The 16,135-nt window shown below is 48.0% G+C and overlaps 1 protein-coding gene and 1 long non-coding RNA gene across 3 annotated transcripts in view; one reads left to right on the top strand and one right to left on the bottom strand.

Annotated features, from left to right (window-relative positions):
• Nucleotides 1-5,418, bottom strand: part of LOC125754144 (uncharacterized) — a 22,443-nt gene extending 17,025 nt beyond the window's left edge. Inside the window, exon 1 of the long non-coding RNA XR_007407634.1 lies at nt 5,332-5,418. This is a non-coding gene — a long non-coding RNA (uncharacterized LOC125754144). The remainder of the gene's footprint in view (nt 1-5,331) is intronic.
• C2H16orf78 (chromosome 2 C16orf78 homolog) lies at nt 1,510-16,135 on the top strand. 2 transcript variants are annotated; one of them, XM_025447853.3, is made up of 5 exons: nt 1,510-1,820; nt 4,630-4,740; nt 5,192-5,318; nt 13,250-13,508; nt 15,837-16,135. In XM_025447853.3, the coding sequence occupies exons 1-5, from the start codon at nt 1,671-1,673 to the stop codon at nt 15,982-15,984; spliced, it is 795 nt and encodes a 264-aa protein (XP_025303638.3). In that variant the 5' UTR covers nt 1,510-1,670; the 3' UTR covers nt 15,985-16,135. The 2 variants fall into 2 exon arrangements, with proteins under 2 accessions (XP_025303638.3, XP_025303639.3); XM_025447854.3 differs by having other exon boundaries at nt 1,511-1,820; nt 4,633-4,740.

Below are 16,135 nucleotides of genomic sequence, written 5' to 3'. Positions count from 1 at the left end.
TAGAGAGAAAAAGGAACAGAGAAAAATAAGGGGAAAAACAATGGCCAAGGTTTGGATGGAAACATTAAACACATAACCCAAAAGTTCAGCAGGCCCCAAAGAGAATAAACACAAAGAGAGCCACACCCAGACACACCATAGTAAAATTTAAAAGACAAGAACAGAGAGAAAAAATCAGCAAAAGGAAAATTACTTGCATGTGTAGGGGAGTGACATGATTAACAGCAAACTTCCCCCTCAAAACAATGGAGAACAGAAGGCAGTGAAATGGCATATGCAAAATGCTGGCGGGTTGGGGGACTGGTAACCAAGAATTCTACTACCCAGCAAATCTTTCTCCAAAAATGAAGATAAAATATAGACATTTCCACATACATAAAGGCTAATAGAATCCATTGTTAAAACCCTGAAAATATATTTGTAAAATGAATGAAGCCAGCTACCAAAGACTACATGTAAACATTTCCATTTGTAAAACTCTAATGGACAAAACAAACCTATGAAATTAGCAGTGAGGATAGTGTTTACCCTTAGAGGGAGACCATGACCAGGACCCTGGGATCACTGCCCAAGCTGAAGGCAGATGTTCAACTGCTGAGCCACCCAGGTGTCCCTGATTCTGGAACATTTCTGTGTACATTGTTTCCTTCCATAAATGTTTACTAAAACAAACAAACAAAAAAAAGGAAGCTTGATATTATCAATCTTTCCTCTCTTTTTGAACCCCTTTATTGTTTTCCCCTTCCTTCACCATTTGAGCACATCTGTGGCTTCCAAGGTCATTTTCTCTGGCTTTTGCACACGTCTCCAGCACTACCTGGTGCTCTAGACTTTGCCCTTCTGTTAGTCTTCAAGTCTGTTGTGCTTTGATCCTGCCACAGGGCCTTTGCATGTGCTTGAGTCCCCACAGAGACCTACTTACCCTTTAGCTCTGAGCTTGAGTGGTAACCCACCCACCACACATCCAAATGTAATTCTCTTGTTTGGCCTAGCTTCCAGAATCACATTTCTTTCCTTCAGAGTGCTCATTTTCACTTGCCATTATGGATTCATAGAGTCATTTGACAGCAGCTTTCTCTTTCCCACTAGCCTGTATGTTTTAGGAAGTCTGGCTATGTTATTTTGCATTGTGTCGCCAAGACTGTGCCTGGCATATAGTAGATATCTGATAACTATCTGCTCAATGAACACAAAAGTTATTGAGACTATAAAAATCTTCATTCTAACACATTGTGAAAAGCCTGGGTACCAAACTGAGGAATTTAGATTTTTTTTATAGGCTGCAGGGAGCCACTGAAGTTTTTTTGAGAAAGGGAGATACGTGACCTTTGTTTAAGATCTCTATGGAAGTAGAGGTGGAGAGGCCATAAGGGAGGCTGTGGTGGGTTCCAGATGAGGGACAGTGCCTACAGAGGGGCAGTGGCCATGTGGGGAAGCCGATGTTGTGCCCCACTCTGACCCCACGGGCCAGCCGGACAGTGACCTCACAATCACCCTCCAGGCCTCCCACCCTTGAAAGCCATCATCCCAGCTGTTGGCCTACATCTGCCTTTTACATTCACATCCTAAAGGTCACGTCTGAGGCCCTCCGGGCCAGCTTCTAGAGACACAGGGGTCAGCCAAGCCAGAGCGTGCCACCTTCCCACCAAACACACAGCCAGGACTTCAAAATGACAGAGAAATCGGAGCCCCTAAAGGACGTGACACCCACAGAGAGGAAGTCCATGTGGAGGACCGCCGAGGAGAGGCGGATGTCTGACCTCACGCGGGTGCTGGAGTGGCTGGAGCGGAGACAGGGGAAGAAAAGACTCATTTTCCAGGTGTGTGCTGTCCAAGCAAAACTGTAGGGCAGATGGACTCCAGACTATTACAAGAGGGGAGAGATGGAATTTGACTCCCAGAAACCAGGAGGTGGGAGGAGCTTTAAGCATGGGAGTAAATGGGAAGAATAATCCTCGGGGAGAGGAGAGGTTGTCCATGGGGTTAGGCGGGCTGTGTTTGCCAGCTGTCGCTCAAGTAGTTAGGCTCCTACCCTCCCACAGAGCCTGAAGAAGCGGATGCTATCTTTCCAGGTGACTACATTTCTTTCCTTTATTATTTATTTTTTAAGATTTCATTTATTTATTCATGAGAGACACACAGAGAGAGGCAGAGACATAGACAGAGGGCAAGGCAGGCTCCCTGTGGGGAGCCCAATGTAGGACTCAATCTCAGGACCCCAGGATCACACCCTGAGCTGAAGGCAGATGCTCAACCATGGAGCCACCCAGTGTCCCTGGTCTCTTATAAGGGCACAGAGCCCATTCATGAGGGCTCCCCACTCACAATCTAACCACCTTCCCAAGGCCCCACCTCCTAACACCATCACACTGGAAGTTAGAATTTCAACATATGAGTTGGGGTGGGGGGAGACACACTATCAGTCTGTGTACTGCCCTTCCCTCTTTCTCGAGGAACTATGGCAGTTTTGCCTCAGTTTCCCCCAGAGTTCCCCCAGGCCCATCATCTATGGAAACTCAAGCCATGTCCTTAGCAAATGGTCCCCTCTGTAGAGGATGCCACTGGACCTTGAATTCCCCAGCCCCCAGAGAAAAATGGGTGAAACATGGCATTCCTAATGACAATGTTTATTAAGCATCTACTGTGTGCCAGGCCCCGAGCTTAGCATCGCACATGAGTTAGCTTGTTGGCTGCTCCCCGCGGGGCTACAAGGTAGGCACCATTCTTACCCCTCAGCTCAAGTGAGGTGGTAATAAGGAAGCTGAGTGGGGGGCAGAGTAGTCATTTGCTTGAGCTCATAGAATTAATAAAGGGACAAGCCGGGGCTCGAACTCAGATTTCTCCTGTTCTCAAGCTCATGGGCTTTGTCAGAGTAACTCCCCATAGCCACCCCCACCTTCTCTGCTCCAACCACTATGGTACCCCTGCCTTTCCAAAAAGCTCCCGTCTGTTTATATGCTTACTTGAAATTTATGTTCAGAAAGATCTGGAGTGCCAGTTCCATCAAACATACAACAACACATCTGATAAACATATTTCACATTAAGGTGCATTTAATGATTTATGGATGGGCTACCCCCTGCCCCCCATTTCGACTGCTGAGTCACTTGGAACTCAGTATCAATCACGGAAATTTATATTCACTTCTGTGATTAACATGCGTCTCTTCTCACGAAGATCATATTCTAATAATGTTTTCACAGCTTTACCTCTTATGTGGCTTTTACTGGAAATAATTTTGGACTCAGGGAGGGAACAAATTTAAATTGAAAATACAATGAAATCTTCAGGCGTTATTATCCTTCCCAGAGGCACCTGGCTTTTGAAAGCAGCTCCTGTGGGGTAACTGGGTGATGGGCACTTGATGGGATGAGCACTGGGTGTTATACTATATGTTGGCAAATTTAATTTATCTTATTTTTTTTAATGAAAGAAGCTCCTGAGAAAGACGATGGTTCTGTGGCAGCTCTCAGGCAGCACAGGTGGAGGGCGCCCTTTAGTGGAGCTGGTTGGAGGGAGCCTGTCTGTGGTCTCCTCTCCCTTCTCCTGGTCTCCACATAGTGATTCATTAATTTCTCAAAATAACCCTAGGACGTAGATCCTATTATTCCTTCCATCTTCGGATGAGGAAACCAAGCCGTGGTTCCTCTGCCACCAAGCAGCCGAGCAGGATCCTCACTAGGCACCTGACCTGGAGACCAGTCCCAGCCGGCATGTTCACACAACCACAAGCAGCACACCCTAAGCGGAGACCATGTAGATTCAGCCTTCCTCGAGGGGCTTTGTCCCCCCAACCCTCTACGGCCCCTCCCCCCTGGACCCTGGAGCTCCCTAACCAATGCGTCCTCCCTGCCTGCCTGGTGGGAGTAGAGGGCCAGGCAGGTGCACAAGAAAGTCCATATATGGGCCACCTGGGAGGCTCAGCAGTTGAGTGTCTGCCTTTGGCTCAGACCGTGATCCCAGGTCTGGGGATTGAGTCCCATATCGGGCTCCTTGTGAGGAACCTGTTTCTCCCTCTGCCTGTGTCTCTGCCTCTTTCTGTGTCTCTCATGAATAAATAATAAAATAAAATAAAATAAAATAAAATAAAAAAGAAAGAAAGAAAAGAAAGAAAGAAAGTCACATATGCCCTGAGGAGCACCTAGGGAAAGAGAAAGGTAGGATGAATTGTGATGATGGGCTGGATGGGGAGAGGTCAGGCCAGAAGGGAGCTCTGGGGACAGAGGGAGTGTCCTGGCCCGACTCTGAGACAGGGCAGCCCTCCTGTGGCTTCAGACCACAGGCCATGGCAACAGCTATGCAGGCTATTTGGGAGCCAGAAGGAATTCCTACCAGCTTGGGGAGAGGGGGCCCTTGTGTAGAGGGTAATAGGGAGCCAGTGATGGCTTCTGAGGTTGGGAGGCACAGCCAGACCTGAGGTTTAGAAGGTTGTTCTGGGAGGGCAGTGACATTACACCGGGGCATGTCTGGAGGCAGGACAATGGTGAGGGGGCCCGAAGTACCAGAGTGGGGGCCAAATCTGGTGGTGGGGAGGGGGCAGCCCGCTGGCCAGGGGGCCACCCCTCTGTGGGAGCCAAAGTGGCCTCTGACCACTTGGCAGTCACAGGGCAATCCTCTTTTTTTCAAAAGCAGAAACCCAAGGGGATAGTGCTACCGAAAGTAAATGGAAAGGAAGAAAAGAAAACCCAAAACATCCAGAAACAGCAGAAAGGAAAACCCCAGGGGGCATTCATCAAGAAGGTAACACGGGCCCCCCACGTTCAGGAGGGGTACCTGCTCTGCTCCTGCACAGTGCCTGGTTGCGTTTCTTAAATTTAAGGCTCTGAAGTCTGCTCCTGCCCCACAGGAATACCCAAATGAATCACCGCACCCCCCCCACTTCGCATCCCCCCCCCAAAACTGCCTGCCCCGTGGAGACTGGCACTCCTGTGCTAAGGGGCCTTCTTCCCAGGTGCGGCCCACCTGCTCCTGCCCCCCTCTGAGATAGCACGCCGGAAAGTGAGACGTGGCTGAGCAGCCACCAACATGCCATCCCTGCCCCCCTGACCTGTCCCAGGGCCCAGAGAGGCCTCTCCTTGGGCCACTTTGCCTGCCTTTCAGCAAACCCTTGCAGTCACTCATTTCCGGGGTGGAGGGGCCCTGCCCAGTCCTATTCCTCATGCCTTGACTTCTCCCCCCGCTCCCCTCCAAGCCCTCCAGTCACGTCGCCAAGAACGGGGACCCCATCATGTACCGAAGGCTCTACAGTATAGACCCGAAGGGACCCCGCCTCAGCATAATTCCTGGCAACTACACCAAGGATGGCCCCAGGAAATCCGGTAAGGGATGCACCTCGGTCCTGCAGTGCCAGTATCGTCCCCCACGATCACCTGCCTCTCAGAGGGAAGTGAGGCTCACTCTGCTCTTAGGGCAGCAGTGTCCGCGACAACCTGGCCACTGTGGATGGTCATAGAGGCCACACGGCTCTGTAGGGATGACACCATCAGCCAGGTATGACCCAGGCAGCAGACGAGGGGATGTCTAGGCTCGGCCCACACCTGGGGCTCTCTGCTCAGGAGGCCAGCCTTCATGGGCCTGCCCCAGTCCGTGAGCTCCAAATTATCTAATTAGGTACGTGACAACGTCAGAGTAGCACAAAGGGACCTCACCTGCTGGCTCGAGACCTACCAGGTGTTGCTCACACCCAAGAAGAGGCAAGCTTAGGTCATGCTAGATCTCCGGTTCCCAGAGCTGCCCGGGTTCGAACCTTGGCCCCACCACTCTGCAGCGAACTCAGAGTCGTGCAGTCTGGGGTGAGTCAACCGCTCCATCTCCGGGGCTCAGCGTTCACGTCTACAATATGGGACGGTAACACGACTCGCCTCGCAGTAGCGTATCCGTGAGATGAGGCATATAAAGCATGTAGCCTGATACAGACTAGGTGCTCAATAAACAGGGGCAAATAGCGATTTCTAAGAAAAGAAAAATTTGCTAAAATGCTCAGGGGGGCTGGACCCTGGTGCTGGAAAAACAATTGCTTTAATTGTGCCTGGCTTCTTGGGAGCGAGGTGTGTGGTTAAAGAACGGCGGAAGGTATCCCAGTTAGCCCAAAGGGGGAGCCGGCAAAAGCGTTTGAGCAGCCGCTGCCAGTTCGCCTGCGCAGAACTGCTCCCACTGTGCCCCGCAAAACGTCCTTTTCTTTCCTTCTCATTTAATACACCGAAGCCAATGAAACCAAATTGCGCTCACTTGCCTGTCAGATTTAAATATGATTGGCTCTAAATGCCGCGCAGGATCCTGGACTGAATCCTGGAACCGCGCTTTAGTGGGAAAACTGGCGAAATCCAAAAAAGCTGTTATGCGCCTGTGTTAATTTCTGAGTTTTGATAAACGCGTCCTGCTTGCGTAAGATGTTAGCATTCGGGAAACCATTTTTGCAACCCATCAGCAAATCTAAAATTACTCCAAAATAAAAAGTTTAGATATAGTTACAGATAGATTGACATACGGCCTACGGGGGGCCCGACACCTTTCCCAAGTTTTCTGTGACTCCGGGTGCAAGTCTGGCTCCCAAGTCCTAGCTCCGCTGAGCCTCTGAGCACCTGCGGCTCTCGATTCCGGGGGTCGTTCCCTTTTCCCTGCTCCTTGCCACCGCAGACACAGACACAGAACACGGCCCCGTTTCCCCCCAAACCTCTCACGTGAACCCTTTGTGTGTAAACAGACTTTACTGAAGGTTTGGAGCAGCAGAGGGAAAGAATTTCGTGGCAGATTTATACAGAAAACAGAAGTTGAGGGATCCCTGGGTGGCTCAGCGGTTTAGTGCTGCCTTCAGCCCAGGGCGTGATCCTGGAGTCCAGGGATCGAGTCCCACGTCGGGCTCCCTGCATGGAGCCTGCTTCTCCCTCTGCCTGGGTCTCTGCCTCTCTCTGTGTGTCTGTCATGAATAAATAAATAAAATCTTAAAAAAAAAAAATTGATCACAAAACCCTCTCAAGGGTTCTCAGAGTCCTTCCTCCCCTGCCACCAGGAGTTCCCTGGCTGCATTTGCCTGCAGGGGTGACCTCCGGGTGTTTCCCTCACCCCAGCACAGGAACCTGAAGGAGCCGAGCCAGGCACCCAAGGCGAGCCAGGCACCCAAGGCGCAAGGTTTCAGGAGTCACTCCCCCTCTGGACTCTGCACTTGCGGGAGCCTCAGGGTGAACACCTCCTTAAATTTTGCACCCCCCTGGGCGCTTGGCTGGTGTCCTGGGCCTGCCTCGCTCCACATCTTCCTCTCTCTTTCCTCTTCCCTTTCCTCCAGGCTCTGTTGTCCTCACGCCACGGTTCCCACTGGCTTGCTACCTGGAAGGACCACTTACTTTCCTTTGTTCCACTGTCTTAAACCCTCAAAAGATGTCTATCAAGATATTTTCCTAAACAAAGGCAGTTCCTTCCCTAAGAGAAATTCACGTACCAGCTGATTAAATAATCCTTTTCATAACTGCACAAAAACGCCAGCAGGGCGGACTGACTTAGCAGTTCTTTGGTTTCTCTGCAGTACCCACCCCTCTCCCGACCCCCCCAAGACAAGTCCACCCAGTTCAAAGAGGGTCGGTTTTGTCCGACCTAATGTAACGCAACAAATAGCCACTGGAGGGCAGCAGGTGCTCAGTCGCCACAGGTGCTCGGAGGCACCCAGGAACCACCTGGGCATCCGAGTGGGGGACCCAGGAACTGGGTCAGGGCTGAGTCTGTGCACAGCAAGGGGAGCTTCCTGTGCAGGCCAGCAAGAGGCCTACAATGAGTGGGAGTCAAGTTCAACACAAGGCGGCGCCTAGGAAGGGCATGGAGCCAGTTAAAGGGCGATGGCAGGAGTCCAAGTGGAGATACCCGTGGATCAAGGAAGGGTATTCTAGACCAGACTCCTAGTTCTGGCCTCCTCCGCCCCAGTCAGTACTGGAACCATCGGAGTCCTTGTCAAGAGCCGGATCCCCAGCCTGTCCAGGTTTCCCTCTCAGCAGAGTGAGCCCCTTGCACTCTCGATGCCAAGTTTCTGTGTGATCCGGTGAGCAAGAGTCTGTGAGGAATGACCAGCAGCCTCAACACTGAATGTGACCCCTCCATCTGTACAGACACAACAACTCCCACTCGTCCACAGTTTTAGTGTTGGGACGGCCACAAAATCAAAATCTGTGTGAAACTCTGTGTGTCCCAAATGAGTGACATATAAGTGTCTCCAGCTCCAGAACCCCAAAGCTAATTGAAAACAGCAGTGACAGCCCCGATGTGGAACACAGTGCTCCTCGAAGCTGACCATTTCATCTTTGTCCCCCTCCTCATTTTCACAAACCTCCCTTTCACTTCTCTTAACAGCTGAAATGCCACCTCCCACCACATCCCACATCCCACCACTGACCCCCCCGCCACCATATCCAGGAGGCAACAGCCTGCTGCCACAATGACACTGTGCTCCAGGGCCACTGCCCTCTCCCTGCGGCCTCTCCTCCCTTTAGTTCCCTGAAAACAGTCTTTTCTGTTTTCCCTTCCTTTTTCACCACCCTCCTGGGCCCTTCTGAGGGCCACCATGTTGATTTTGAATTCGTAAAAGGTCACTCCATCTTTGGGCCAGCAGAAGAGCCTGGGAAAGCAATTGGAATATTTTTCCAAAGTAAATCTTGGCAAAGTCTGAGAAGCTGGACTAAAAAAATGGAATTCACTTGGCTTTCTCTCCCCGGGTACCTATGCCCAGGGAGAGAAAGTCATTCTGTAGATGCCAGAGCAGGAGTGCATCCCTATTGCCAAGGTCTAGAAGGCAATAATACCCTCTGTCTCCATGAGCACAGTCAGCCTCTGGAGTCTCAAACACAGTGACTATTCAGCCACAGATTCAGGAATATGTCATTTTTACCCAGACAGTACCCAGGATGGGTGCCCAGAAAAAGGGACCATATTCTATGTTCACATTTCCCTGGATCCACCACTAATCAGCTCTGGTGTCTAGGGCACATGACTTAATCTCTCTGATCCTCAGTTTCTCATTTGTTAAATGGGCATGATATGGTTGTGAGACTGTAGTGCCACCCTCCCTGGAAAGCTCTTTGAGCACTGCCTGGCACACAAGTCACTCAATAAATATTAGTTCATATGTTTAATTATCATTACAATTTATAGTAGTGCTCTTCTTTTCTACATGAGACCTACCTGGACGCAGGCGATGCTCAGATATCTCAGAAAAAGCTATGGTTCTTTCTCCAAGGGATTTTCCATTTGTGTTGATGAGGATAGGCAGCTCATGATTCCTCTGGAACATAGCACCAGTTTTCACTATGTATAAACAGAATCTGTTAAGGCTCCCTGGCCAGGGACCTGCTGGCAGTCCAGAGCACCAAACTGGGTATACAGAGTCCCAATTCAGCCACTAATTTATATGAGACTTTGGGCAAATCACAGCCTCTTTCCAGGTGGCTACTCCTCCATTTATATAACTGTGGGAGGTCTAGACTCATTCTCCCTAGACAGATCTCAGTAAAATTCTTGAACTTTATTGATGAAATCTTGTAGCCTTACAGGAAGAATGACTTACTTAAAGGGAAAAAAAAGGGAAAAAAAATACTCTAGGTGAGAGCAGAGGTACTAAACTAGAAATAATTGGTTTAAAAATCAGAATCTAGATACGCTTAAAATCAGATTTAGTATAGAAAGTTTGAAAACAAAAGGATAAGCCAAGACTTAACAAGAAGTGCAAACACGAGGTGGAATTAAGGATAAAGGAAACACATAGAGTAAAAGGATATTTTTAAATGTTAAGGAGAATAAGTAATAATCATAAGCCTACACATACCAAAAAATACAGTAATTAAGTAGATAACTATTGAGACTGCAAAAAGAACCTAATAAAACTACAGTTATAGTGGGAGATTTTAATATACCTCTTTTAGAATCAAATAGACATAACTTTATATTTGAATACAGAAGGCATTTTTGTGTGGCCAAAGAATATCTACAAAGTTCATCCGCATATTTACCACTAAGAAAATATTAACATTGAGAAAGTAAAGATTTTAAGGCAACCTACATTATCTTAAAGCAATAACTAGAAATACAGTTTAAATTAAACGATATTCCCAACTTAACAGTCAGAAATTAAGAAAAAACTCCTACAATACCCTGTACCAGAGAAAACAAAGCTCATAAATATGCTCCTGTTTCTTACCAAAACCTATGAGAACAAAGGCAAAATCTATTCTCAGAAGAAAATTTATGGTAACAACTAAAATTAATAATTCTTGTCTTTATAATACAAAAAAAGAAAAAAATGAATACTTTTAGCAATTCTTTATTTACAATAAGATAGGAGAAATAATATGAGAAAAAGAGTTTTCATACATTAAATACCAGCTGAGATTAATGAAACCCAAGATAAAAAGTAGTCAAAAGGATAAATCCAAAGCTAGCTTTCTGAAAAGCAAGTAATAAATAGTATAAACACCTCATGACAACTGTTCAAAAGAAGAGTAAAGGGGTGCCTAGGTGGCTCAGTTGACTGAGCATCTATCTGACTCTTGGTTTCAGCTGAGCTCATGATCTCAGGGTTGTGAGATCCAGCCCTGCAACAGGCTCTGAGCTCAGCAGGGAGTCTGCTTGAGATTCCCTCCCTCTGCCCCTCCTCCTGCTCATGCTAAATCAATCAATTAATCAACCAATCAATCAATCCAAGATTTGATATGAGAAAGATTACATAAGCAAAGATGAGAAATATGTAACTGAGCGATAATAGAACACTAGATGCACCTCTCTATGATATATTTGAAAACCTAGAATAATTTCCACTCCCACAATAAATTATTAAAAGTGATAGAATAAAGAAATTTGAAGACAGTAATTTCTGAAGTAAAAACTGAAAGGTGATTGACGCTTTACCACTGAACAAGTCACCAAGACAAAAGGCTTCACACCAGGTTCTGTTTGCCTTTTCAGGAACGAACAATCCTAATGTTGCTTCAGCTACTCCAGACCATGTAAACTACAGACACTTCTGCATTAATCCAACAAGCCATCAGAACCATAGTATTAAAATATTTGCAAAGAAATAATATAGATGCAAAAAATATATTAAAATTTTAGCAAATATACCAAATACATGTGTGAAAATACATCAGTGTATGAAATCAATAACATGCCATGACCAAATGGGATTTCTTTTTTTTAAGAGAATAAAGTTTATTTATTTATTTATTTATTCATTTATTTATTTATTTATTTCCAAGATTTTATTTAAATTCGTTAGCTCACATATAGTGCATTAGTTTCATGTGTAGAATTTGGTGACAAATGGGATTTCTTATAGCAGGTTAGGAATGGTTAGGTTTTCAATATCAGAATATCTAAGAACATAATTTATTCCATCAACAAAGTAAAGGAAAAACCATAAGAGCATGTCAGTAAATGACAGAAAAGCAAAAAGTAGAATCAAGCAATTATTGCTTATAAAAACTGTATGTAAACTAAGAATTAGGCTGCTAAATATTATAGAACATACCAAATGTGTCAAGTATCATTCTGAATGATGAAATACTAATTATTTTAATTAAAATCAGGAACAAAATGAGGCATGACTGCTATCATCATTATTGACACTGTTAGAAAGTCTGTCAAATGCAATATGTCAAGAAGAGCATATCATTTTCCTAAATGTTAGAAGGAAGATATTTTCATTTTTTCCCTTGATATGATTACACAGCCATAAAATTCAAGAAATTCTAGTAAAGAAATAATAAAATATGGTTTTGTTGTTAGTGTACTAGAAAAAATACATTGAAAGACGATAGCCCTTTCTCTGTACTAGTACCATTTCTAGAAATGGAAATGCGAAGGAAATATCACATTCTTATCAGTAAAAAATCTATAAAATACTTAGTGGTAAATTTAGAAAGAAAAAAATTAAGTTCTTTACCCACTAGCCCTACAGTGTTTAATTCAGTACAAGTCCCGTATTTGGGTAACATCAGACACCATCACAGTTCATATATTTGTGTCTGTGTGCAGCTGTCCTGCTGTTCCTCACACCTGTACATGCTGTTCCGCCTGCCTGCATATGCTGTTCCTCACACTTGTACATGCTGTTCCCCCTGCCTGCACCTGCTGCTCCTCACACCTGTACATGCTGTTCCCCCTGCCTGCACCTGCTGCTCCTCACACCTGTACATGCTGTTCCCCCTGCCTGCACCTGCTATTTCTCACAGGTGCTATTTCTCATCTGTACATGCTGTTCCTCTTGCCTGTACCTACTGTTCTCCTTGCCTGCGCATGCTGTTCCTCACACCTGTACGTGTTGTTCCTCCTGCCTACACCTGCTGTTCCTCACACCTGTACATGCTGTTCCCCCTGCCTGCACCTGCTGTTCCCCCTGCCTGTACATGCTGTTCCCCCTGCCTAGACCTGTTGTTCCTCACACCTATACATGCTGTTCCCCCTGCCTACACCTGCTGTTTCTCACACCTGCGCCTGCTGCTCCTCACACCTGTGTCTGCTGCTCCTCACACCTGTACGTGTTGTTCCTCCTGCCTACACCTGCTGTTCCTCACACCTGTACATGCTGTTCCCCCTGCCTGCACCTGCTGTTCCCCCTGCCTGTACATGCTGTTCCCCCTGCCTAGACCTGTTGTTCCTCACACCTATACATGCTGTTCCCCCTGCCTACACCTGCTGTTTCTCACACCTGCGCCTGCTGCTCCTCACACCTGTGTCTGCTGCTCCTCACACCTGTACATGTTGTTCCTCCTGCCTACACCTGCTGTTCCTCACACCTGTACATGCTGTTCCTCCTGCCTGCACCTACTGTTCTCCTCTTTCATCCAATAAACTGTTTTTCCTTTAAAAACCCCATCTTGGGGCACGAGGGTGGCTCAGCGGTTGAGCATCTGCCTTTGGCTCAGGTGGTGATCCCGGGGTCTTGGGATCGAGTCCCACATCGGGCTCCCTGCATGGAGCCTGCTTCTCCCTCTGCCTGTGTCTCTGCCTCTCTCTCTGCGTCTCTCATGAATAAATAAATAAAACCTTTTTAAAAAAATAAAACATAAACAACGCATGTCGAGCAACCACCCAAACAACCACCAGGTCCAAGTCCATCTGGGGGTTCCTTGGGGGAGGAGGGGCGGGCGGCGGGGAGCTGGGGCCACGCTGGAGGGAGGAAAAGGCTGCGGGAGCTGAACCCTGCGGACAGGGGCCCCGGGACAGGGCTTTGTCCCCCTCCCCCCGCCCCCCAGGCCAGCTCTAACTCCCGTTTCAGAAATCAACATCAAGGACGCCATCGCCCTGGAGTCCACGCAGCGGCCCCTGTCCTACCGCCACCAAAGCATCGCCGACTCCCTGCTGCAGGAGCCGTCAGCCTTCAGCGCTCGGAAGTCCACCCTCCTGAGAGACTGGGTAATGAGCAGGACGTCCGACGTGTCCTACGAGCGCAAGCTGAGGAGCCTCATGGAGAAGGGCGCGGAGCCCAAGGCCGAGGCGGTGAGGATGCTGAAGCCCGAGGAGGTGCTGAGCTGCCGGTGAGCAGGTCCCCACTGCTCCAGACGCCTGGGCTGAGCCTGGGCTGGGGCCCCCGGGGGTGGCGGACCCCGCTCTTTGTGTCCCGAGGGGCCCTTCCAGGGCTGAAGCAGTGGGTTCCCCCGCAGCCTCGCCTGCTAGTTGGTGGATGAGCTCTGGGATGGGCATGACATTTGGGTCCTGCCATTCTGATGCCACACTTTTGGACCCGTGCGCCACCCTTCCAATATTTCCACATGTCTCACAATAGACATCATTATCAAAAAGAAAAAATGAGTTGTCTGTGGCCTAGTGTTAAGAGAAAAATCCCCCTATGATTTGCTGGTTGAGCTGTTGGCGGCCTTGGGTTGCTGGTGTTGTCGAGTTGCTGGTGATTGTAGCCACCATCCCCCAGATTGTGGCCACCATCCACCCACACATGGCTACCTGCTACGTGTGGGGTCTTAGACATCCCAGGGTACTACGGGTGAAGCCCTTTGGTATTTACCGCTCTTACCAGAGGTCTTCCTCCTCACTTGCCCTTCGTCTTATTTATCAGGAACCCCCCACCCCCAAGCCCAATGCTAGCAAGGCTCAGAAACTTCAGTAGAAGAAACAGACAACACAATGATGTGCATGTCCTTGTAGACTGAACAGCAGTGAGCTCATCTGTAGGTTTCAGATGGCCTCAGATGCCTGGCATCCAGTGACCCCATTACAAAGTGCTACTCTGTTCCCTGACTGGCTGAGAGATGGATGTGGCAACCTCCCCAACCGGAGGGGGCTTTAAAAAAAAAAAGATTTTATTTATTTATTTATGAGAGACACAGCGAGAGAGAGGCAGAGACATAGGCAGAGGGAGAAGCAGGCTCCATGCAGGGAGCCTGACATGGGACTTGATCCCAAGTCTCCAGGACCATGCCCTGGACCGAAGATGGAACTAAACCGCTGAGCCACCCAGGCTGCCCTGAAGGGAGCTTTTTGCTTGACCTTTCCATGGATGGATGACTTTGGTTATGGCTTTCACTTTGATGGGTTGATTCTCATTGACTCCGGCCAATGGACAGCCTACCTGGGCTTCAGGGTGGGCAGAAAAGAGATTTGGGCAGGGCCCCTGCCTGCCAAGGAGAGAGGGAGAATATTGGGAAAGATGGCCTCTGATGAGCCATTAGAAAAACATTCAAGACAAAGACGAAATCGTCCAGAATGGGATCCTAGCGAGTGCTCACGTGTACATTTGTGTGAGACCCTATAGGGCTGGGTTGGCAAGGAAGGGAAGGGGACAGACCCTGCCTGGCGCTGTGAGGGAAAGGTAGTCCAGACATGGGGCTGTGGAGAGGGGTGTAAGATGTCTGTAAGAACAGGTAAGCTCTGGGCAGATCTTAAAGGACAAGGAGACCATTCCCAGTGGGTAGAAAACCCAGGTTATATCAATATGCAGCTCCTCCTCCATCGTCTGTAGCAAAGTGACTAAGCAGCAGGTGGCCTGAGTAGGAGACCCTTCTCCTTATTCTAGAGCTGAGAACGAGGTCAAAGCCCCTTGTAGAACTAAGAGCTCTGAGGATATGATGGTAGAGCATCTCTCTGGACAACACAGCATTGACGGCATCACTTCTCTCCAGTACAAGTCAGGATTGTGGGGCTTTAGCTAAGATTTTAAATCAACGGCCTAATTTTTTGTTTGAATATTATTAAAAGAAAATACTCACCTTTCCTACAATTTTACTCAGCTTTTATTGCCACTGTTCTGTATTTTGCCCAGGCCTTGGCATCACTGAGATTAGACACACCTGGCAGTGATGGAAGTCCTGACCACTGCATCTCTCCCCATGTGGCATAATGCATCGCCATCACCATAGTGCACCTGCTTCTTCCAATGCCATGTTAATGCTGGCAGAAGGGTCCTTGAGATGGATATTCCATTATTTGCTTAACCACTCCTCTGTGGATGGAATTTCCTCTTTTCCTATTGTTGATAACCCCGAAACGAACACTTTCATTTATGTAGTTTTTCATTCCATTGGCTTCTTTTCTTGGGATTAGTTGAAGGCCTGAGTGGAGTTCCTGAGTCAAAGATACTGACTTGTGGGGGGACTTGTGGGGATGGGGACGGTGCCTGGAACAGATGTTGCCGAATTAATTTCCAAAAGAGTTACACCGGTAAAAACTCCTACCAACTCTGTGGGGTATCCCACTCTTTGATAAGACCTCTGTCAGTTCCAGAAACATCTACAGAGTCAGTTCTCTTTAGAGACCCCACACTGCTTAAATCTAAGCTCTTTTCAATAAAGGTTGAAGCTACGAGGACTCCACACTCAACTAACTAACCCATTTGGCCTTGTCTTGCACAGATACCTGAGGTTGTCCAAGAACAACATTCGAACCTTGCTCAAGCTGTGCAAGGATGCAGGCATGAATGTGGACATCCATCCCCACATGGTCGAAGGAGAGATAGATGCCAAAAAGGTGTTCGCCCCAAACCCCAGCATAGCCCTCTAAGCAGCTCGTCTCCCCGGCCACCTCAGGGTCCCTCTGTGTTGGGCCCTCGCCCCCCACACAACATCCTCTGGTATGGCACACCAAGTCCTTCAAACCTGGTGCATCCCTTTTAGATGGTCGTGATTAGCAAACAAGGCTAAACTGCATGGAT

Source organism: Canis lupus, chromosome 2 (genome assembly GCF_003254725.2).
Source record: "Canis lupus dingo isolate Sandy chromosome 2, ASM325472v2, whole genome shotgun sequence".
NCBI lineage: Eukaryota > Metazoa > Chordata > Mammalia > Carnivora > Canidae > Canis > Canis lupus.
This window is presented reverse-complemented; position numbering and strand designations above follow the sequence as displayed.